The sequence below is a fragment of the Balaenoptera acutorostrata genome, chromosome 20, assembly GCF_949987535.1.
Source record: "Balaenoptera acutorostrata chromosome 20, mBalAcu1.1, whole genome shotgun sequence".
NCBI lineage: Eukaryota > Metazoa > Chordata > Mammalia > Artiodactyla > Balaenopteridae > Balaenoptera > Balaenoptera acutorostrata.
In genome coordinates, this window is record NC_080083.1 from 52,427,843 (window position 1) to 52,450,482 (window position 22,640).

The 22,640-nt window shown below is 60.3% G+C and overlaps 1 protein-coding gene across 6 annotated transcripts in view; it reads right to left on the reverse strand.

The window, feature by feature from the left end:
• Positions 1–17,058, reverse strand: part of BAIAP2 (BAR/IMD domain containing adaptor protein 2) — a 70,557-nt gene extending 53,499 nt beyond the window's left edge. For all 6 annotated transcript variants that reach the window (XM_057535938.1, XM_057535934.1, XM_057535936.1 and 3 more), the window contains exons 1-2: positions 16,902–17,058; positions 1,239–1,314 (exon numbers count right to left, since the gene is read on the reverse strand). In XM_057535938.1, coding sequence (XP_057391921.1) covers positions 1,239–1,314; positions 16,902–16,955 — 130 coding nt within the window. In that variant the 5' untranslated portion in view covers positions 16,956–17,058. The remainder of the gene's footprint in view (positions 1–1,238; positions 1,315–16,901) is intronic.
• Positions 17,059–22,640: the final 5,582 nt, after the last annotated feature.

A 22,640-nucleotide genomic window follows, 5' to 3' on the forward strand; every position in this document is an offset into this window, starting at 1 on the left:
CGTCTTGACGAACCAATCCCAGGCAGGAGACGTGCAAAGTGGGTCGGCAGGAAGACCACCCCAGCCAACCTGGGTTGAGGACTCTGTCCCCGTCTGCGGTCCCAGAGTGAGCCTTGTAAGTGGGAAAGAGTCACACGCTCAAAGTGGGCTAAAGGCAGCACCACGGGGACGGAGCGGGGGAACTCACACCACTTCCCAGGGCAACTTCTGCTCTAACATGACTTCGCAAGGGACTGGCACGGAAAGCGCCAGGCCTGCTGACTTCCTGGGACCCACTGCCCGCTGCCCTCTGCCTGGGATGGAGCTTCCTCCAGGAACTCGGAGACCCTTCAAGACCCCGGGTGCGCCCACAAACTCCTTCATCAGAAGAGCCCCCCCAGCTGCCCTTCACGCTGGAAGGAGGACGAGGGCGCCTCTGGAGCAGGACCATAGGGAGCACCCGCCAGCAGCATAATTACTATTTCTAATCCGTTTTCTCCAGAACCCAGTTAGGGACTTATTACTGGACACTTGATCAAATTTTATTTAGGTAGTTTTCAATTAAGCGCACGCAATTTGCTCTGCAGTCTGGGAGTGTGTGCGGGCTCCGCACCCCAGCAGCTGGAGCGCGTCTGCTGCCGGGCAGGGCGGGCCCCTTGAAAGAGATGAAAGGAAAGCATAGCGGGCCCAGGCCTGGCCTTGGGGAGGCCGAGGGCAGCTGAAGGGCTCTGTCCTATGGGGCAGTCCAGGAAAATGGGGAAGGGAGGACACCTCCAGGCCCCACCCCCACAGAACTTTGTTGGGGGCCCAGGTGGGGGTGGAGGAGCCTGGAAGGAGGCCTGTGCCTCGTGTCCAAGGGCTGGGGCACGCGAGTGGGAGACCCCAGGCCGGGCCTTGACGGATTCACCCTAGGCCATCGACACTGTGCAGCTGAGAATGAAGTTACGTCACTCTGAGAGAAAGCCCCCATGGGTAAGACATGTCCTTGGATGATGCTTTCAGGAAAGGAACCACCATTGGCCTGAAATGTGCAGGCCGACCCCCCCCAACTCCAGGGTTGGAACCATCCTGCCACTTTTGGCCCCATGTCCACAGTGTGCACTAAACATCATGGCCCTCTGTGGTGCAGCACCTACACCTTCACTCTGCCACGGTGTGCTTCTGGAAACACCGCCGTCCCTCCCTAATCAGGCCCCAGGAGCTGTCCACCTACTGAGATGTCCTCACTCGCACCCGCGGGCCAGCGATGTCAGCCTCACCTGCCAGCGCCTTCTCGTAGTTCTTGCCCATGGCGATGAAGTTCCGCAGGCTGGGGTTGAACTGCTCCATGATGGTCTGGAAGAGAGCAGGGAACAACATCAGGGGCAAGGCACCCGGCGGCTTGGGGGCCTGAACGGCGAGGGGAAAATCCCACAAGCATCACATGCGGGGTCGAGACCACGAAGCCATGGCCGGGCCCCGGGTCCAAATCCCAGCTCTGCCCCTGTTGAATGTCCTTGGGCAAATGACCTTCCCAAGCCTCAGTTTTGACACCTGTACAATGGGGGAAAGAACAGAACCTGCTCCATCGGGGCCTTGCAGATTAAACAAGTGAGCACGCGTACGACACGTGGGGCAGCACCCGACATACATCCGGCGCTCAGATATGCTGCACTGAGGTGCCGTTACCCCGTCTGGCAGGGCTGAGTCAGCGAGGAAGGTCCCTCCGCAGGCCACACACAAAAGGTTCATCGCTGCCTGGAGCCCCCTCCCACCACGATCTTCACTCAACACATCAATTACCAAACGTCAGTTCTGATTAGAGCAACGCACAGCCTGACTGCAAACACCACACGATGAATAATCCAGCAGGCTCTGGATCCACTCGCCTGATGGACTCAAGTCTTGGTGCCAATACCACTAGTTCTTAGATTGAAGAAATTAGATTTTCACTGCGAAGGCCAAATAAATGTTTTAATTACGAGGCATAAAAACAGGCACACACAAACAACAGCCAAATGTGAGCTCTACTGGGTAATGTACCCTGACGGTTGGGTGCCAACCCCAGCCAGTGAGAACACTGCAAGGAACTTCTAAGGAAAACCCCATCTCGGCCACATCCTACATCTTCGGGTCAATTATTGTGATATGCGTCTGATCTTTCCGCAGGGTAAGAGAGAAACGTCGCCAGGGAGGGGAAGTCGCCTGGCCCCGTGGGCAGACCGCAGAACCCCAGGTGCTTCTGCATGAACAGAGGCAGTGCCCGCCCCACCCCGGCCAACAGGCCAAAGGCAGCCCCGGCCCCAGGTAACACCCTTCCATCCCTGCTCCTGGCCCTCAGCCGGCAGGACGGACATGGATTCTGAAAAGGGCTGTGGGATCTGGGCTCCAGAAAAACCCACTACTTGGCACGTGCTTCTGTCGCCCACCCGGAGAAGCGGCCTGGAGTGCCAGCACGAAGAGGAACAGAGACCTGTGCCCAAGGGCGACAAGACCCCGAGCCTGAGCCACCACCTCCTGACATCGGGGCTGGGCGCCCACCTGCTCTACGCCGTGCAGGGAACCTGGGAGGGAGATACACCTGACACATGCCTGAGTCCACAGGGCAGGTGCACCTTCCTTTCTGGACACGACAAAGGGGAGGGCACCTGCCATGTGCTGCACCGGGGCTGAGGCACACAGGGGGATGCAGCAGTGACCCCATGGGACAAAGTCCCGAGAGGGAAGGCAGGCCCACGTCACACACCGGGCAGGACCCCGTACCTGGAGAACGAGACAGCAGGACACGGCTCAGGGGACAGCAGGGGAGAGAAGCATGTCATAGAGAGAGGAGGGTTGCAGGCAGGAGCGTGCAAAGGCCCCGAGGCCAGGGCCTGCTGGCGTCAGGGACAGGACACCAGGAGCAGGGTAAAGGGTGGCGGGAGGTAAGAAGAGGCAGGAAGTGTGCGGTAATGGCCCAAACCTACTGCTTTGCAGCCCGTGGCAGGGACACCTGCTTTCCCTGAGTAGGACGGGAAGCTGAGGGTCGAGCCAACTACATTTTAAAAGGCAATGTACCCCTGGCTGCTGCAGGGAGCCCAGGGTGTAGCTGAGACCGCACAGACGCGGGAGACCCCTCAGAGCTGCTCAGAAACCTAAGATGTGAAGGTGGCTCAGAGGGCTGGCTCCACTGCAGTGCGGGATGGGGTCAGGGGGCAGCACGAAGCTCAGTGGTCTGGGGACGACTCTACAGTGGGGAACCCAAGTCTGGATGCATCTAGTCGGAGGAGTGCCTGGCAGTCCGGGCAGGGATGTCACGTAACAGGCAGCAGACGAGGGGCTGGTGTCCGGGCAGGGTGCGGAGGGGAATTCAGCGTGGGGCTGTCTGCCAAGGGTGCACGCACAGGCTGGCTGAGCCCTCAGCCTCGCTGCTCAACGCCACCCAGACCTGCGTCAGGGCAGAAAAATGCTGGAGGGCGCGTGTGTCTGCTCAAAGGAAATGGACCAAAAGCAGGGTATAGACCCAGTAAGGGTGGCTTCTGTCCCCGATTCTGGTGTTCCAGACATGCACACGCACGTACGTGGGTGTGCTCGCGCGTGTGTACAGAGTTTCAGTGTAAGATGTATTTCTCGCTGCAGCGATGGGCACAGGCTGAAAAGGGCCCTGGGGTTGGGGCATGTGAGGGCAGACCTGGGCTGCAGAGCTCTAGGACTGCAGCCCCCACCCACCCCGGGGGCAGGAGAGGAAGCTCCACAGCTCCCTCCCTAGAGCCTCAAACATCCTCAACGACAGCAGGAAATAGGCCAGCAGCCGCCCAGGCCAACAAAGGGGGTCACCTCGGCAGCCCGCCCACACCCGCCCAGTGACACACGGCGACAGCCGCCAGGTTTCGCTTCCTTAGCACAGCTGCTGAGCTCATGCACGAGGAATGTGGGAGCGAGGGGCAGGCCAGGAGGGGTGCTGGGGTGTCGGCCAGGACACCTGGCCAGGCCACCGCCTGGTCACACAGGTGCCGCTGACTCGCCTGCCTGGAGGCAGTGGCAGAGGCATAAATGCTGTGGGGCTGGTGTCCCAGGAGGCCCTCCCTCCTTGGCCAAAAGCCATTCTTCCTCCCGGCTCCTCACAGATGCTGCCCTGGCTGGAGAGCGGGCTCCCACCCACCTCCAGGTCACCGATCTCCTAGAACCGCGACCACCAGAGACCGGCCAGGTCCAAGACGACCTTGTCAGGAGGGACCCTGGTGGCCCAAAAAGGGCCTAGCCCCTCTGGTGGGGGATCCTCTCTGCAGGGGACTTCTCTGTGGGAGGGGCCCCTGACACCGGAGGCCTCTCAGAGCCTGAGTCCATCGCCATCCTAGGGCTCAGGCAGAGGCATTTGGACCCAGGGGGCCGTGCTAGGCCCATGATGGGCCCAAACCCACCATCAGAGGCCCGGAGTGGGGTCCTGCCACGCCCACTGCAAGTGACTGCTCCCCTAACCAGGGGCCTGTGCAGCCCCTCCATGCACCGGGGGGCCCTGGGAGGGGAAGCCGGAAGCCAACAGAGGCACGGTTGCCATGGCAAGGAGGCCGTGGGGCTCTGCTACACATTACCCGCCTCACGATACTTTTTCAGAAGTGATGGAACGACAGTGTCTTTCCCTGGGACTCTTTACTGGAGGGATGGAGGGAGATGAGATGCAAACCCCAAGACGTCTTCCCACGGCACGTGCCAGGGCGGGAAGAGGGAGACCTGTTTACTTCCCAAAGGGAAGGGAATGCGTTTCCTTACCTACGCCAAAGGGCGTGTGCAAATGAAGGGAAGGCCAGGCCAGGAGGGCGGCCTCCCCGCACACACCTCTCTGTGCCGCAAGGCCATCCTCATGCCTGTCATGAAACTCAAGGGCCTGGGAGAGGCGCTGCATCCTGAGACCACTTTCCCGCAGCCGGGACAGACACCCGACAACGTGGGCAGCGACCAGCGCCTTCTCCAAACGCGACACCTGTGTTACGCAGATGAAACCAAATCCCTTCAAACGCCATGCGTGGCACGTGGCGACTGTGTGTGTGCCCCCCTTGCAGGGGGCGTGGGCCAAGCACCTTCTATCACTCTTTGGTTGGCTCAGTATCTACGAGGTGCCCTCAGGAAGCTGGGCTGCCACAAGGGCTCCCTGCCACCCCACCACACAAGCGCCCCAGAAAGGTCAGGGAGAGGAGGGGTCTCTGCCAGAGACCCTCGCAAGCTCAGGCGTGGATCATGGTCGCCCTCTTGCCGAGATGTCCCAAAACTGGATGTCCCTGCCACCCCTGCAGTCCTAGGAATCCAGGCCTTAGACCAAATCTCCGCGGTAGGGCTGGCCCGCCCACCCCCACCCCGGGTCCCCAGCCCTGCGTGTCCACAGGAGCCGATGGGAGGGGCCAAGCCTGGCTGCAGGGGCGGTGGCGTCAGCACCCCAGCAGCCGTGAGCCCAGAGGCCTTCCTGCCTGGCCGGCTCCTGGGCATCCCAGCGTCTGTGCAGTGACGCCCATTTTGATTGACCTGGATCACGGGTCTGCCTGGCCATTGAGGACAAGGGGCAGCAGGACGCCCCTATCTCCAACTTGGGGTCACAAGGAGACTGTTCTCCAGCTGCTCCCACGCCCGTGCCCAGGGTCTGCCGTTTGCCAGCGCGGGAATCCTGTTTATCCCTCACAGCTCTGGTTCCTGGCGACGGCCCCCCTCCAGCACTTTCCTGGCAGGGCTGTCACAAACAAAGAGCAAAGTTTCTCTGCTGACACAGGGAAGTGACGTGCCTCCTGCTTCCCCTCCTGCCCTCGGGCCGTCAAGGAAGGCAGGGTGGGGTGTCTGCCTGCGTCCAGTGCACACGTGCGTACGTGTGCATGTGTGGGTGTGCAAGCGTGTCGTGGCCAAGCCAGGCTGCGTCCTCCCTACACAGTCGACGCCTGTTATAACAAACTCAGGGGATGAGACCTCGCTGGACTCTATCTGCCATCTGGGGAGGGGCGGCCTTACACCCCATCACCCTGAATCTTCACTGGACTGGTGGTGGGCACCGCTGTCCATTTTACAGACGGACAGAGAGAGGCTCGGGGAGGCTAAGAGCCAGCCTTCTAGGTCCTGGTGGAGCCAGTCCCGGCTTCGACTGCAGGCTGGCCGCACAGCCCAGCTTGTCCCTTTCTCCACACGGGCCTCAGTGCTCTCTGGACGGGTCGCCGAGGCAGGCAGGACAGGACCAGGTGCCACACAGCAACTCCGCCTGCCCTGGGCTCCCTCACGAGCCACGTTCCAGAAACATCAGAGCAAGGGCAAGGGCTGATGCCAGGATACCTGGTCATCTGAGGGGGGGGCCTGGTGCCTGCCTCATCCACTCTCCCCTGACACACGGCCTCCAGCCTCCCAGGGGCCTGGTGCCTGACTACCCCTGACCACCTGTCCTCTCATCCCACCTGTCCTCTCATCCCGCCTCTGCGGCAGGAACAGTAGGCGCCAGCTTTGCGGCCAACAACCTACATCCAACGTGGTGCCACTGTCCAGGCACTGCCAGGGGAAGGTGGCAGCCGTCCTCCAAGGGAGGCTGTCCTTGCCTGCTGTAACTGCCCTACACAGGAGCACCGACTACCTGAGGCTCTGGACAGAGGGCCCAGCTCACACTGCAGCTCTACATGACTCCCGCCTCTGCTCCCCTGTAATAACTGGGACATCTGTCCTGGGGACCACTCTTAAAGGAAGAAAACCAACTGGAGAAGTTCAGTGAGTGCTGGGAGGGCTTCCTGGAGGAGGCAGAACTTGTGCTGGATCTCTCTTGGTTACAGCCAGAGAGAAGATAACAATGGGTCTGCACTTGACAAAGTGAGTGGACACAGCAGCTTCCAGAATGAAATGGTCTGTGAGGTGAGGATAGGACAGTCAAAGCTGGTGGTGGCTGCAGAAAAGTCCCCCGAACGAACAAGAACAAACCAAGCAGGGATCAACTCCAGCCGATATCACTTTAACAGCACTAGGCCCCCCCTCCCCACGTCCTCCACGAGACGTCCCCATGGGCCATGAGCCCCCCACAGACCACAAGAGCACCCCTCTCCCGCCCCCAGGCATACATATTCTCAGCCCAACCACCTCCAGCGGGGACAAGGGCCAGGGCCCCACCAGTGCACAGAGAGGCTAAGCTCACCACAGCCTCCCAAGAAGGGTGCACAAAAGAGCATTTGCAGCAGGACCCAGCATCAAGAACCAAGGCACCCATGTTGCCCAGGACAGTCCCCTGCCGCTGAGCGAGGGGTAGGCAGTGGGAGCACAGCCGGCCCTTTTGGGAGCCAGAGGAGAGGCCTGGAGGGCAGCCGAGGTGGCCCTCATGCTGCAGCGGGCGCTCCAGCTGGCCTGGCAGCCCGGCCAAAGGGTCGCCCGGGGGCGTGAGAGGCTGACAAGCGGCCCTGCAGCGAAATGGCGGTTCTTGGCCTCCGCCAGCTTCTGGGGAAGCTGCCAACATTAGAATAAAGTGACAACTTATGTCTTTGGCACGGAGCCCAGAGTGACACCAGGGAGCACGGCGGCCTCCCATGAGGAGGGACCAAGGGGCGGGTACCCCTTCCCGTCACCCCTACGGCCCTGCGGCAGGGGGCCCAGGAGGCCCTGAGCCACGGGCTGGGCGACACCAGGAGAAAGACAAAATTCTGGCCAACTTTCCCGGTCCTGATCTGAGGGCGGGGCCTTTCTGGGCCCCTGCAGGGAACGGGCTTAGGCCACGCAAGGTGAGGAAGGAGCAGCTGAGCTCCCACAGCCCCCGAGGCCCATCTTCAGGGACCGAGCACCATCACCGATTCCTGGGGCTGTGGACACCCGCCTCCCACCCCAGCTCTCCCTCAGGACCTGGATCCTCAGGTGCCCCCAACCCGACTGACCCCTGCTGGAATAGGTCCTGGGGGCAGGAAGCCACAAGTGGGCTCAGGTTGGGGAGGGGGCCAGTGAGCGCCGGGCGCGGTCTGTCCCACTGGGAGAGCCTCCCCCTCAGACCAGGAGCCGCGCAGCAGGGTCCAAACGCGGGCCCCACCAGCCCGGCCACTTCCTTCCTATCCAGAGGCACATCCGGCCAGTCCCGACTTCAGAGGGGCAGGACCCTGCAAGGCCCCAGACGCCTTCCAGCATCCAGGCCCTGCCACACCTGCCCGACTTCTCAGCCCTGCCCAGGGCACGTGCCTCCCCACTGCTTTCTGTCTGGGAGTCAGCTTTAAGCTGGAGCCCAGGCTCCCCGAGTCGCTTTCACGGTGAAACCCGTGTGCTCCTGGGGAAGTCCTCACAGCATCATGAACTGAGGGCTGCCATCTGACTGAGGAACAGGGAAAACCTTCATGGGCCCAGAAACACACACGTCCCTGTGATTCAGACAGCAGCACCCAGGACGATCCCCCAAAGACCAGCCCACTGCACCTTGAGGTGGGGGCCTCATGGCTGCTGGGTGTCAGGGACTGAATTCGTCCCCTAAGAATTCATGTGCTAGGCCTAACCCCAGCACCTCGTTGGTGACTGTTTTTGCAGGGAGTCTTTACAGAAACAATCAAGGTAAAACGAGGTCATCTGGGTGGGCCCCACTCCCACAAGTGGGGACTGGTGTCCTTCTAAGAAAAGATCAGGACACAACACTTAGAGGGAAGACCGTGTGAGGACACAGGCAGAAGGTGGCCTCCACATGCCCAGGAGAGAGACCACAGGAGGAACCACCCTGCCCACACCTGGATCCCGGCCTCCAGGCCTCAGATGAGACACACCTCTCTGCTGTTCAAGCACCCGTGGCGCTTTGTTTGGCTGCCTGAGCAGACCCAGTCGCTGGGCCAATCCCCACTTGCCCTATGAAGGCCCAACCATCAGTTCTCTTATCATCTGGTTACTGGTCAACTGGTTAGAACATTCTAGGGCCACTGACCTGTCCTTGTCCCCGACAAGGCTCTGACCCGAGTTTCACAGGGCTGGGCTCCCCGCTGGATGAGGAACCTCAATGAGCAAGAAGGGACACAACCCCGGAACGCTCTGGAGCTGCTTCTCCTCCTGCCGCCCTCCGCCGGGTGGGACGAGCCAGCTGGGGAGGCTGTCATGCCGGTGGGTACACAGGCCACTCAGCACCTGGGAAATCAGACGGCAGCAACAGAGGCCTTGGCTGGGCCTCCCTGCCCTCTCCACGGACTTCCAACTCCTCCAAGAACTTTCCATCCTGAAAGCTACCAACCATAGCCACCACTTACCTGATGCTCCCTGTGGCCAGGAAGGGTTCTCTGGTTCCAGCTAATCACGAATGAGAAAACGGTGACACAGAAGCTAAACACCCTCGCCCGAAGCCCGCAGGGCTCCCAAATGGAAAGACAAAGAAGCAGGATTGAAGCCATAGGGCCCAGCTCAGGCAGGCCTGGCTCTAGGCCTGGCTACAGCCCCGGCTCAGCCGGGCACCCGGGACGGGCTGCGATGTGCTGCTTCACGGCTCTGAGCCTCCCACCCGCTGGGACACCCAGGGCCCCTCGTAAAGCAGGTTTAGAGATAAATGAGGTCACACACACCACTCCCAGCATGGTGCCTGGACCGAGCAACCCACTGAAGGTTCTTCACGATGATTCCGGATTACCAGCCAACTGCAAAGCCCAGGCGGCCACGGCACCTCCCCCAGCGCAGAGCCAAAATGAGAGCGTGAGACGGTCCAGCTCCTTCACCCAACTTCATGGTCCCCTGCCCAGTGGGGCCTGTGCAAGAAGCCTGAAATCAGGCCTCCTGCCGGGGCTTGACTGTAGCCCCTGGCTGCCTCCCTGCCTGTGGCCAGCAAGGCCCCGGATCCCCAAGGGCAGGACTGGCCACAGCCTGAGAACCATCAGTCCCTGGACTGCAAAGGACGCGCCTTCCGTGGGAAGGGCAGGAGGGAATAAATAGAGGTGTGGACAACAACCGCTTCTGCCAAGGTGTTGGCTAGGGCAGAGGGGCTTGACTTGCCCCACAGTGGGCTCAGAGGGGCAGTGGGTGTGGAGGGACCCCCGGTCCCCTCCACCTGGGGCACATCAGCACCAATGCAGGCTCTACCACACCCCCTTCTTTTAATAGCCCCGCTGGAAGCAGCAAGGCCACTCTGGCTCAGCAGGTCAGCTCTGCCCATGCTTGGCTCCCAGAGATGCAAACGCTCTGCTGGATGGAATTCTAGCTCCCAGAGGTGGGGGGCACAGCCTCTCCTCCACAAAGCTCCCACCCCCATTCCAATATCAAGATGTCGATTTCTTTCACAGCATAGACACCTGTGAAATCCCAGCATGTTTCACAACCTGTTACATGTGTGTCGTCACCCGGCACAGGGCTACTTGGTGACAGGTCCTGGCACCGCTGGGCAGGGGCAAGTGGGGACATTACATCCACAGACCGCTTAGCGAGTAAGAAGGAACAGAGATCCTGGCTGTTGTGGGGAAACCTTCTTTGGTCAAGAAGCAAAATGCCAGCAACAAAAGTGGCAGAACAAGGGTTTGAGGGCTTGGAAGAAAATCCCACAGCCATGCTCAGGAAAACCCCCATTTCACCAACACCTGGACGGCCAGAGGTGAGGACCAGGCGACACCCTGACCCTGATGACTGTGAGCTGAAACAAAGCTCCGAAGAGTCCGACTCTGAATCCGAAGAGGTTTTAGGAAAACCCTACCAATTAATTTCATGTCTTTATTATTGTTTTTTAATTTATTAATTTATTTTATTTTTGGCTGCATTGGGTCTTCGTTGCTGGGCGCGGGCTTTCTCTTTTTCTTTTTCTCTTCATTGCAGTGCCTTCTCTTGTGGCAGAGCATGGGCTCTAGGTGCGCGGGCTTCAGCAGTTGTGGCTCACAGGCTCTAGAGCGCGGGCTCAGTAGTTGTGGTGCACGGGCTTAGTTGCTCCGCGGCATGTGGGATCTTCCCGGACCAGGGCTTGAACCCGTGTCCCCTGCACTGGCAGGCGGATTCTTAACCACTGCGTCACCAGGGAAGCCCTATGTCATGTGCCTTTGACATACAACTTTTAAAAAACCTGTCCAAGTAATTCTAAAAGAACTGTTTTCATAACTAGAAAATAAATATCTCAAGCAAGAAAAAAAAGCACTCTGTTCCCATTGTTGGCCCTGATCCCTCCTTGTGGTGTACAACCTCTCCCAGCCCCTTACGGCACAGGGTACTTGCGACCCAAGGGCACGGGTCCCTCTCTCACACACATGCCCCGAGGGTCTGCAGGAGGCCCTGGGGATGCTCAACTCACAGCCCAGGGCATCAGGACTGGCTCCACCAGGCCCTGGACAGGCACTGGAGCTGCAAGGGGAGCCTGCACGGACCTGGGACCATCCTGGTCATTGTGCTCGCTGCAGGAGCAGAGCCCGAGGGAGAAAAGGCAAGATGCCCCTGAACTTCCCACAGGAGCAGAGGACCAGACAAGATCTCCAAGGCAGAGAATGGCTCCTGCGGTGAAAGTTGGGAGGAGGGGCCAAAGGCAGCTGGAGGGGCCAACCTGCCACCCCACTGCCCCCTGACAGACAGAAAGGGGTCGTGCTGACACCCACTGGATGCCCACTCGCAGGTGCAGATCCCCTGCCTGCCCCTGAGGTTTCCAAGGTCACCTCTTAGAGACAGGACTCCCATCAGGCCCTGCCTTCACACCACCAACTGACCCCTTGGGCCCCCAGGACATGGCAGGACCAGGTGCTTCTGGCTAACACCCTGGCCTGCCTTCAGGCCCTGAGAAAAAGGAACTCTGCGTGGGGACAGGAGCCTGCCACCGCCTTCAGAACATGCGGGGGGTCCTGGGCCACTGCTTGTGGAGCCAACAGCTAAGAGAGCAGACCCACGACAGAGACGGTCACAGTGAGCAAAGCGAGAGCCCCAGAACCAGAAACGAGGTTCATCCATTCCCAAGCACTGACACACATGTGCTGGCCACCCTTCCAGGCCGGGGTCCCCACAGTCAGGGGCCATGTGGGTCCTGAGTCACCACACCTTGTTGCTCGGGAGCACGTCAGGTAGGGACAGAATGATCTTCTCCAATAAGAGAAGCCTGGGTGCCAACCTCCTCCCAGGCCCGCTGGCTGGAGCCCTTGGGAACCCACCTGGTGGGGGAAACGGGAGCACACCCTCGTGCGCCCTGCACCCTCTGGTTGGGGCCCCTCGAGTCATCTCACAGCTGTGCAGCACAATCAGGGCCCGAATGAATCAGAGCTGGGCGGTGGGGGGAGTACAGGGCAGGCATGGTCCACGCCCGCCTATAATTACCACGGGCCGCAGGCAGTAGACACTAGCAGAGTGCTGACAGCCCCACCAGCTCGCCGGCGCAGTGTGTTCAGCGGGCACAGGCCTGCACCGTAATGAGGACAGCCTCCCCACTCTGAGGCCTCAAGGGAAACTGCCCGGGCACAGTGGCCAGGAAGGCCACATGGGGTGGGCCCTGGCTCGGTGCACTTGAGGGCCGAGGAAAGAGGACGGGAGCCAGCCAGCCAGCGGCCCAGGGCACCCCCCACCAGATCACTGCTCAGGTGTGCCTGACATTGGAGGGCAGCCCAGGCAGCGCCCGTCCCGGGGGCCATGAAAGGCTGAGGCGGGACCGCCGAGTGACAAGGCCAGCCCTGCCCGCCACCCACTCAGTCCTGTGCGGGGCTCCCCTGAGCAGGACCCAGACCTGCAAACTCGGGGGGAGTGCCAGGAGGGCCTCGGGCTCCCTGCCAGCCTGCCTTCCTGCCCGGAGGGGACGGGGCCCTCTGTTCAATGGCCTGTTCTCCCCTGAAAGGCCCCAAAACCTGGGCAGCCCAGCCAGCACCACCTGTGCCGGAGAGGGAGGGAGGGAGGGAGGTGGACGGACCTGTTGGCTCTCAAGGAGCTTTGGCCTAAAACAAGGCGGCAACAAGCACGCAGCTTCCGCAGCACCTCCTATGGCCCTCCCCACTGATGCCCCGAGAGCCCTGGACCAGTACCCGGAGCCTCAAGGGCACATGGTCTGTCCCATGAACCGACCAGCCTCCCCAACAAAAGACACGTTCTCCAGGAGACACCAATAGGGATGGCAGCGCAGGCAAAACACTCCTGGCCCAGTGAGGAACTCTGCAGAGCCACCACACCCCAGGCACCAAGCCACCTTATGACCATCAGCAAACTTCGGCAAGGTCCAGCAGCAACCTCAGGGACGTGACCTGGGCACAAGCAGCTGCTGAAGCCAGTTGCCCAGAGATCAGTGCAACAAAGAAACTGCCCTGGCTACTCCAGAAGGGATGGAAGACGCAGTACTGCTGCTGCGCTGGTGGTGGAAAGAGTGGGTACCACATAGCACGCTCCATTGAAGTGCAGCTCTGAGTCCGCTCAGGGACATCAGGCCCCTCTTTTTATCGGAAGATTCTACCCCAATGCGGCACCCCTGAGGCACCTCTAAAGCAAAACAAAGCACCACATGCACGCACATGCGTGCACTCATGCACACACGTGCTCACTTGGACACAGACTTGTGAATATACCAGCAGGCACTTGCATGCATGTGCTCGAGCTCACACATGTCTGCACATACATACATGTGCACACATGTTCCTGGTCACACAAGCACACACACGCGCACACACAGCCCTCAGGTCTGCTCCCCAGCAGGCATTTCTGTTGCCAAAGAAGCGCCTGTCAGAGCATCCACTTCACCATCCCCAACGGGGAGCCGGCGGAGCTCTGCCCACTCCAGGCGCCAGGCTTCTGATGGCAGCCAACAGTTTGGTGTGACTGCTGAGCAGTGGAAGGGGGTCTAGGGTCAGCAGTAGAGGACCTGGGCCCTCGTGCTTCCCTCTGCTCCCACCTGGAGGAGCGTGGTGGGCAAGGCCTGGCCAGCAGTGGGCTCTCACCTACCAGGTGGGCTCTCTCCTGCCAGCGTTGACGCCCACCACCTTGCACCAGTGGTGGCAAACCTGACCGACTCCGGCTGCAGGAACCTGCTGGCCACAGCCGCCTTCGCAGGGTGAGTACGCAAGGCCGCAAGGCCAGGCCAGCTTCCCCACACAGCTGCAAAGTGAGGACCACTGGACGGCCTCTGGTGACCAAGGCCCAAGGCCCACGACACCCTGAGGAGCCATGCCTGAAGCCTTCCCAGAGACTTCCTTCTCCTCAGGCTGTCCCCCACCTTCCCACATCCTCAGGACAGGATGGAGACCCGTGGTGCTGTTCCTACAGAAGGTGCCAGAGCCACCCCCCTCCAAGGTCATCGGGGTGCCTGGAGCCAGGGCTTCTCTTGAGATACAGGACTGAGAGAAAAACACGAACCTGACACTCACTCTCCTGAAGCCGCGGTCTACGGTCAGCTGTTAAGGAAGGCCCTCTCTCTCCAGCACGAGGGGATGCTCCGCGGCCTCTCCCAAGAGAGCTGCAATTTGGGCTTAATCCTGAGCAGCAGACTCCCCACCCCCACCCCGCAACTCTGCCCCTCACCCCAGGCAATTACCCCGGGCTGCCTAAGAGCCAAGTCCTGGGCTCCAGGCTCTGCTGCCTGCACCCCCATCCCCTGAGGGGCCCAGCCCAGGGCCCACCCCAGGAAGCCCCCAGAGGGCTTCAGTCCTTGTCCCCGCACCCGCGGTCTGAGGGTGAGTTCTCAGCAGATGTCTGGAAACCATTCCATTTCTCGCCCCTTCATCTTCCATGAAATTCCCCGAGGACACAGCTCCCACGGGAACCGGGCCACACAGAGAGAGATTAAATCCTGCGCTAGCGCTTCTTCCAGGGAAGAGAATCAAAACTGTACATTTTAGTCTCGCATTTTTAATCAGCAAGGCCAAGGACAAGCGTCCCCACCGTTCCCTTCTCTGACAAGGCAAACACCACTCAGAACTGCAGTTGATAAGACACAGGGGCCAAAACAAGCAGCTGAGCTGAAGCTCGGGGTGACACCAAGCAGGGCCACATCTCAGCAACTCTCCCACAAGTTGCCAACCCAGGCACAGAGGCAGCAGCGTCCCTGGACAGAGCAGAGGACCAGCCGGACAGGCCTGGGTCCACACACGGTGGCTTTGGCTGTATCCTGACTGCGCCTCAGGTGGCCTGGTCTCTGCCCAGCCAGTGTGCTGAAGCTGCCCAACCTGTCCTGGCTCTGCTGCAGAACCCGAGCTCCCAGTGACAAACCACAAACAGTAAGAGCGCCGCACCAAAAACCCACCAGTCAGGCTGCAGAGTGGCAGGGGAGCACCACCCACAAACCTACCTGCCCACGGGCTCTGCAGCCGTCACCGGCCAGGAGTGTGTGAGGTGCCCAGCCCTGTGGACACCCACTTTCCGATGTGTCCAACCTGAAAGTCCTTGGTCTCAGCCACACCTTCCCGTGGGAGCTCAGTCATCAGCTGACCCGCCGAGCACAGACCGCAGACTAGCCTGTTGAACGTGTGTCCCAATACCCAAAAGCTCGGATCCTAACCTTTTTCTGCCACCATCCTGCCGACAGATTTCACTTCAGACCTACAGACAAATCATAGCTCCATCCAGAAGCTGCTCAGCTGGAACAACACGCCTGACTGCTCGGTTATAAGTGTTTTATTAAGGCTGATCATGGGATTCCCCAGAGCAAAGCCACGCCACACACTCCCTCCTAGTTCTCGCCATTAAAGTTCCTGTTTAGTGGTTTCAGTGCAGAAGCAGGGAAAACAGGGAAAAAAACACCAAGACAGGCATTTCTCTTCTACCCCCTGCAATAATGAGCAAGTCGAAGTAGAACTAATGATTAATAATTTAATAAACCTCCCTCCCCTGAGAGTATTTACAGAGCAACACGACCAAAAACGTATGCCACCGACTCTACGTGAGACAAATATAAAACCCCCAAGAGCTGCTCCTTTTACGTGCTGCTTCTTCGTCAGTCTCCTGTTTACCAGCACCTCTAACATGGCTTCAGAACTGACTTAGTCTACCCTGACCCAGCTTAAGGATTCTTCCAGGTGACCTAACTACAACTTTAAAAACCTTTATTAGCAGCCATGATCGACGCCAGCCGCGCTGGACTCCAGCTGAAAGCTAACGGCCCCCCAGAGGCCTCTCCCCCCCCCACCCCCCCGCGCACAAAGAGGGCTCGGCAGGCCGCTGGCTAAAGAGGCACAGCGTAGTTGTTTAACACAATCAGAAACTGTTGCTCTGCCAGCGCGCTGCAAACCCACTCTGCCGCCATGAACCAGCCGCCGCCGCGTAAATACCAACTCCGAACCCGCCCGCCCCCCCGCCCCCGACCACCGCTTAACCCCGAGACACAGTTTTGAAACAGAGCACGGTTTTTTAAGAGGACTGCGTGGACCGCCCAAGGAACGAATCTCCCGTGAGGAAATGCTGCCGGGAACAGCCCTGAGCCGCCGGAGCCTGGGTCTGTGCTGGTGGGGGCGGGGGTCCAAACCGAAAAAATGGATGGTAAGAAGCTGAAACTCGGGTGTCTGCCCACGTGCACACAGGCGCAAAACCGGCCGGGGCGGGGGCGACGAGGGTCCGGCGGGCACACCCGCGTTCCGCACCGGGGGCTGCGAGCCGACTCCTCACACATCAGAAGCAGAGGCGGGCGCGCCAGCCTCCTACACAATTAGTCTTCTCCCTCCGCGGTTACATAAGATGACGGATTATCTGTCCACCCATCGAAGCTGCCCGCGCGCGACCTCCCACCCGGCCACGTCCACAGACACCCGGGAAGGAGTTGTGGAAACGAAAAGCCTGTTGAGAAAAAAGTGCCCGACGCTTGCGTAACCGCGCCCGGCGGGACCACCACGGAGCGCAGAGCGACGGGCAGCCACGGCCCCGGACCCCGGCAGACCCCGGACACCGCAGCCCGCGCCCGTGCCCCCACCTCACTCGGGTCCGGGGGCTCCGGTCCCCGGGAGCGCGGGGGCAGCAGGGGGCTGTCTGGACGAGGGCGCCCGCGCCAACTTATGCCGAGCCGGTGCTGGGTCCCCGCGGTCGCGCCGGGACGACCCCCGAGAGCCCAGGGACCGCCCGGGCGGGCGCGAGCGCGCGGGTGGCGCAGAGCTCACCTTGTAGACATTTTCCGTGAACCGATGCATCTCCTCCGACCGAGAGAGCGACATGGTGCTGGTCCGGCTGCACCACTGACCGGAGCGGGGGCGCAAGCAGCTGCAACTGCGGTAGCGGCGGCGACTGCGAACGCAAAGCGCGCAGAACCAAACCAAGAGCGGGGCACCCCACCGGCGTCCGCCTTTATAGCCGATCAGGCCCCGCCCCCGGAGGCCCCGCCCACCGCGTGCCCGCCCCCGCCGCACCCGGATCACCGCCCCCGGCCTGGCGCCCCCGCCCAGTCGCTGCTGCTAGGCAACCGACAGGCCCCGCCCCCGCGCCGCCTTTCCCATTGGCGGGTTCCGGAGCCCGGGGAAGGGGGCGGGGAAGGGGCGGGGTTTATGGGGCGGAACCAGGCAGCGATTGGCCCTTGGCGCCGTCGATCGCGGGGGAGGAGGCGGAGGCGCGGCGCAGGCTGGGGCCCTGGGAACAGCCTTGGGGGCCCGGGCGACAGCCGGGCTGGGGGCGGGGAGGCGGGGGCGGGGTGGCGCAGGAAGAAGGGAGCAGAAGGGGGGGCACGCCGGCCGCGAACGCGCGTGGGGGAGGCACTCAGCAAAGTGGTGAGTCGGGGTGGCCGGGTCCTGGGCGCCGCTCCCCCGAACGCGGTCGGGGTCGGGCGCCCTCGCTGGGTAGGGGAAGGTCCCTGGGCGCTGGGACGCCTGCCGCACGGGCTTGGTGAAGGATGGTGAGAGGCCGCCGCTGTGTCCCGGGGGTCCGGCCGCGACCCGGCATTTTAGGAGGTAAGTTCACTGGGTGGCTGCGATCCCCGGGTCAGCCCTTCTGGGGAGGGAGGACCCTGAGGGAGGTCTCGGAGGAGGGAGGACCCTGGGGAGAACGCTGGAGCAGGGTGGACCCTGGGAGGGGTGCATCTTGAGGGGGCTTGGGGCTGGGATTCTGGAGAGGGGAGGGCCCTGGGTTGCGGAAGAGGACTCTGGGGAGGGGGGATTTGGGGGGCGGATTCTGGAGGGGGTGTGGGGAGAGGATCCTGTGGGAAGGATTGAGGGTGAACGCTTAGGGAAAGAGAGGACCCTTGTAGTGGCAGAAGATCCTCTTTGGGGGGAGTTTCCTTGGGGAGGGAGGACTCAAGGGGAGGGGGGCAGGGAGGACTCTGGGTGGGGGTGGGAAAACCTGGGGGAGGGGGAACCTTCCTAGGTAGATCAAGGGGTCAGAGATGCCTGGTTTTTGAAGGCGATTCCTGGGAGGTTCTGCTGAAGAAGCTGACCAAGTTGGCACAGAGGGTTCCGTACAATTCCCTTGGAGAAATATTTACATAGATTAGACTAACGTAGAGGAATTAATTGCTTTACATCGTAAAACACCAGATCTAAGTGTTTCCCTTTAATTAAAGCTGACACTCTCTGCCAGCATCCCATCCCTGGACAGTCATCCCTTCAAGTGCAGGTGCCCCAGGAGACAGATCCCCCCCCCACCGCGCCCCACCCCAGACAGGTGGGGGAGTCCAGAAGACAGCAGGGACATAAGACAGGTTTCTTCCACAGGGTCATTGACTTGAATGGACTACACTCTGCTTCACGTGGATTCGAAGAAAATGGAAGGGATATTCAGGAAGCATTTGTAACCTCCAGCCTTCGTTCACAGAGATTCTTCTTGGTTTAATTTCCTTTCTGCTACCAGCCCCCGTTTCCTCCTTTTTATTGCTTGCAGTGTTTTAAGGTAGATTCCAGTGTATGTAATTTCTGGGATTCTTTTGGTTGCAAGTAACAGAAAGCCAGCTCAAACTGGCTCTAACAATGAGGGCGTTGTTGGCTCAGGTGACAGAAGTCAGGCCCGTCTTCCTCCCCCAGCTCCATTTCCTCCAGTCCAGCTAGATGCAGCGCACGCTTCCATCCTTCCAGCCCTAGGACTGACATCCATTGACCTGCATGGAGTCACGGGCCAACATGGAGCTGGGTGGGTGCAAGGCAAGAGCTGTTGCTCGTCCGAAGGGAGTGGAGTGACCAGGACCAGGGGAATGGTGGGTGGAGGCTGGCCAGAGAAAATAGGGTCTCATCACTCTGGGAGGGGAATTAGCCTGGGGAGAATTCTCCTGGGCTGTCTGCTCCCATCAGCCACAAGACAGTAGAGAAAGGAGAGGGGCCTCACCAGAAAATCTTCCATCGCCCTGAGCCCCGCCCCACCCTCTAGAAGGTCCTGCTCCTGACTGCCTTCCTCCTGCCCAATGGGACACTCACATTTGGTAGCAGCTGAGGCAGGAGACCCACTCAGAGCCTGGCCTGCCTGATTTGGGCTAATTGCTTTGCAGCCTCAACTCTGGCCTGCACCCTCCAGCTGACAGCTGGGCAGGAGGTGAACAGCTGGGAGGGAAGCCATCGGTCAGAAGTGTGCTCACAGAGCACCTGGGGCAAGTGAAAATAAGCACATCGAGCCCAATAGCACTGAGAAACGCGGGGCTGATGGCAGGTGCAGAGCAGGACTGGCGAGGGGGTCGCACCTGGGCCTGGAGAACCATAGCGAGAAAGTCTGCCCCCTACCGGGCGGCTTCCCCCAGCCACCAGCCTGCCGAGGTGCCCAGCTCTGGGTGCTCACCCCTTCAGCTGCAAGGAGGAGGTCAGAGCCTCGGGCCAGGAGACCACCAGTGTCCTCTCAGGCCTTTCTCAGGTGGGAGGCCTTTCAGATGGCAGCAGTGTCTGGGCAGGGCTGAGTACCACAAGTGAGGACCTAGAGCCTGAGCAGTGCCCAGGGCCAGGGGGTGGGCTGGGTGCCAAGGCAGCCCCAGTGCCACTCCCGGGAGTCAGGAGGGCCTGCTTGTCTCGGTACCTTTACCAACCCCACCTCCTTCCCTTCCCCTGGACTCTGAGAGTTCGTCGGGGGGCCGTGGGATCTAGTGACTTGCCTGGACGTTGATGGTCAGTGCCGCGGGGATTGCTTAGACTTGGGGTCAGGCCCACCCCTCTCCAAGACCAGTAAGCAGCCATTGTCATGATGGAGAGGCTTTGCTCTTCCCGCCTGCTCTGCAGGGACTAGCAAGAGGGCCAGGACCAGCCAGAACACTCAGCCCCCAGCACCCCAAGCCCACTGCCCTCACCCGGACCAGGGTGTTGTTCTTCCTGCACTACTTGGGGTCGGAGAGCGGCTTTCTATAAATGAGCAGCTCATCAGGAATCACTGAGAAAGCAGATGGGCTGGAATCTGCCTGCTGCCGGTTTCCCGTCACTTCTTACTGCCGGTCCTCACCTCCACGGGCCAAGCGACCAGGGAGGTGTGTAGCCATGGCGACCCACAGCACTCCACTTCTGAACCCGAGGTCCCCCTTCCCTGTGCACCAGTGATAGGGCCTCGCAAACACAGGGTGCCAAGCAGGGGTTGGAGGCAAGAATCTGACCACGTGGTGCTGCGGACACTGACCCCGGGTCAGCTGACCCCAGCATGGGTGGCCCTGGAGAAAAAGGCTGGAAGCAGGGAGAATCAAAGTGCATCTCTTCATCAACTTATTTTTAGTTGCGTTATGTAAGTGGTTTCATTTCAACGTCACGTAGGGAGGGGGGGGTCTCAGATTTAATTACAGGATGACAGCCTCTGCTTTTCAAGCAAGCTGTTCTCCTGGCAAGGCAGGCACAAGGATTTGTGAATTTTTGCTAAACAGAAGGAGCCCTTTCTGAGGTGACCGCAAAACTTTGAAGGGTTTTCACCACCATCTCTCTCTCTGACCAGCCCAACCTGGTTTCTGCTGAGCTTGGCCTAAGGGGGTGGCGATGTGTCTCAGATCACAGGGAAATTTCATGCCTGTCAAGGTAGCTGTTTCTCCACCGCCCCCCTCCTCCTGGCAGCCTCCCCGTCTCTCTAAGAGAAGAATCCACCCAATCAGAACTCCTCTTCCTTTTCTCCTTCCTGGATTAGAGCACTTGTAATCAGTAACCAGAAAGTTCCAGAGCAGGAGAGAGCGGAGGCATGGACACTGTCTCATCTTCCCTATCCTCTCTGGCCATCACTGCCTCTTCCTTCCACGCCAGGTGCTCTGGGCGACCGGCCCGGGCAGGGTCACTGGGCAGAACTGTCCAACTTGTGTCCAGAGTACTGTCTTTTTGGTCCTCGGCCCACATTCTTCACACTGTCGGCATTGTCAGCAAGAAGGCATGGGGGTGCCTGGAGCCAGAAGCTCCGGGGTTGGGGGAGGCCTGTGTCCTGCCATCAGAAAGGTAACCTCAGCGGCTTCTAGCACACTGTGGGTTTGTCCAGCATGAGGCAGGGCCATGTTGCCTGCCACAGGGCGAAGCCTGGCGCCTACCCGGGGCTGCTGCTCACGGCATGACCACCGACTCGGGGAACCAGTACCCGGGGCCAGTTGCTGGGACAGCAGTGGTGTGACCGCCATGGGGGCCTGGGTAGATTCCAGGCGGGCAAGGTACCTGAGCAGGGTGTTGGGAGAGCCGAGGTGTAGGTGGCAGAAAAAGCACCGAGAACTGTGCCCGGCACGTGGCGAGCCCTCGGTGTGTCTTAGAGACTGTCATCGTCAGCGGTTAGACAGGACGTTCCAGAGAGCACCCGAGTGCCCGTGGGAAAGCACGTGAGAAGCTGCCCTTTACAGCGAGTGCTCCAGGAGACCCCCAGCTTCGGTGTGGACTGCACGGCGACTTCCAGAGAGCACAGGTGCCAGGAAGACGTTGACAAGCACACCTCAGCCAGGCCACATCTGCAGGGTGAGCCACAGGGACCGTACGTGGCCTTGACGTGCTGAGAAAGGCACTTCGCTGTACTCTTCCTCCCAAAACCTATCACCCCAGGCTTATCATGAGAGGAACATCACCAATCCCAGCAGAGGGACAGTCTGCAGATCCCTGCCCAGCACGTCATCTGAACCAGGGAAGCCTGAGACCGTCCTGGCCAAGAGGAGCCCGAGAAGACGTGATGACTAAATGTCACCTGGGGTCCGGGACGGGTCCTGAAGCAGTAGAAAGACACGAGGTAAAAACTAAGAAAACCTGAATAAAGTCCAGACTCTAGTTAACAACAGTGATTCCACGTTGGTCCTTTAATTGTAGCAAACACATCACAGTGATGTGAGATGTTGACAACAGGGGAGACTGTTGGGTGTGGGCTATCTTTGCAGTAACTTTGTAAATGTAAACAGTCCTAAAATGTAAAGTTTACTAAAGGGGGTGGGCACCCATGACCTTGGCACAAGCCTCTATTTGGCCTGGGGGTCTGAAGGAGGGCACCTGCACCTCACCCCAGAGTCTGGTGTCTGTAGGTTCAGTAGGCAGAGCAGTGGCCCTGTCCCCACAGGGTGCCCCGGGCCCACTCTGCCACCTGCCACGTGGCTTCCATGCAGGAGGGCTAGCATGGGGGGGCGTGGGCCCGGCTGATGGTCGATCTCCTGCCACCCAGATGCGGCTCTTAACTCCCTCCTCCCCAGACTTTTACTTAGATTTGCTCTTCCCTCAACACCTGCTCCCCCTTGAGCTGAACGTGGTTCAGAGGCTTTCATCTCTCTGACCAAAATGTTGGCTGCAGACAGCACGGGCTTCACCCTGCGCCTCCAGGGATCAGTGACTTTGCCCTCGCAGGGACCTCTGAGCCGGGCCCCGCCTGAGAGGAGGGGATGCCTATCTGCCTGGCCATGGGCGCCACCTGGACCAGCAGGGCCCTCTGCCCTCTCTGAGATGAAGGAGTGTGGCTCCCATGCCCTTCCTGGTTTAGCTTCAACCCTCTTAGCAAGGCAGCTTAGAAAGTTCCCAGAG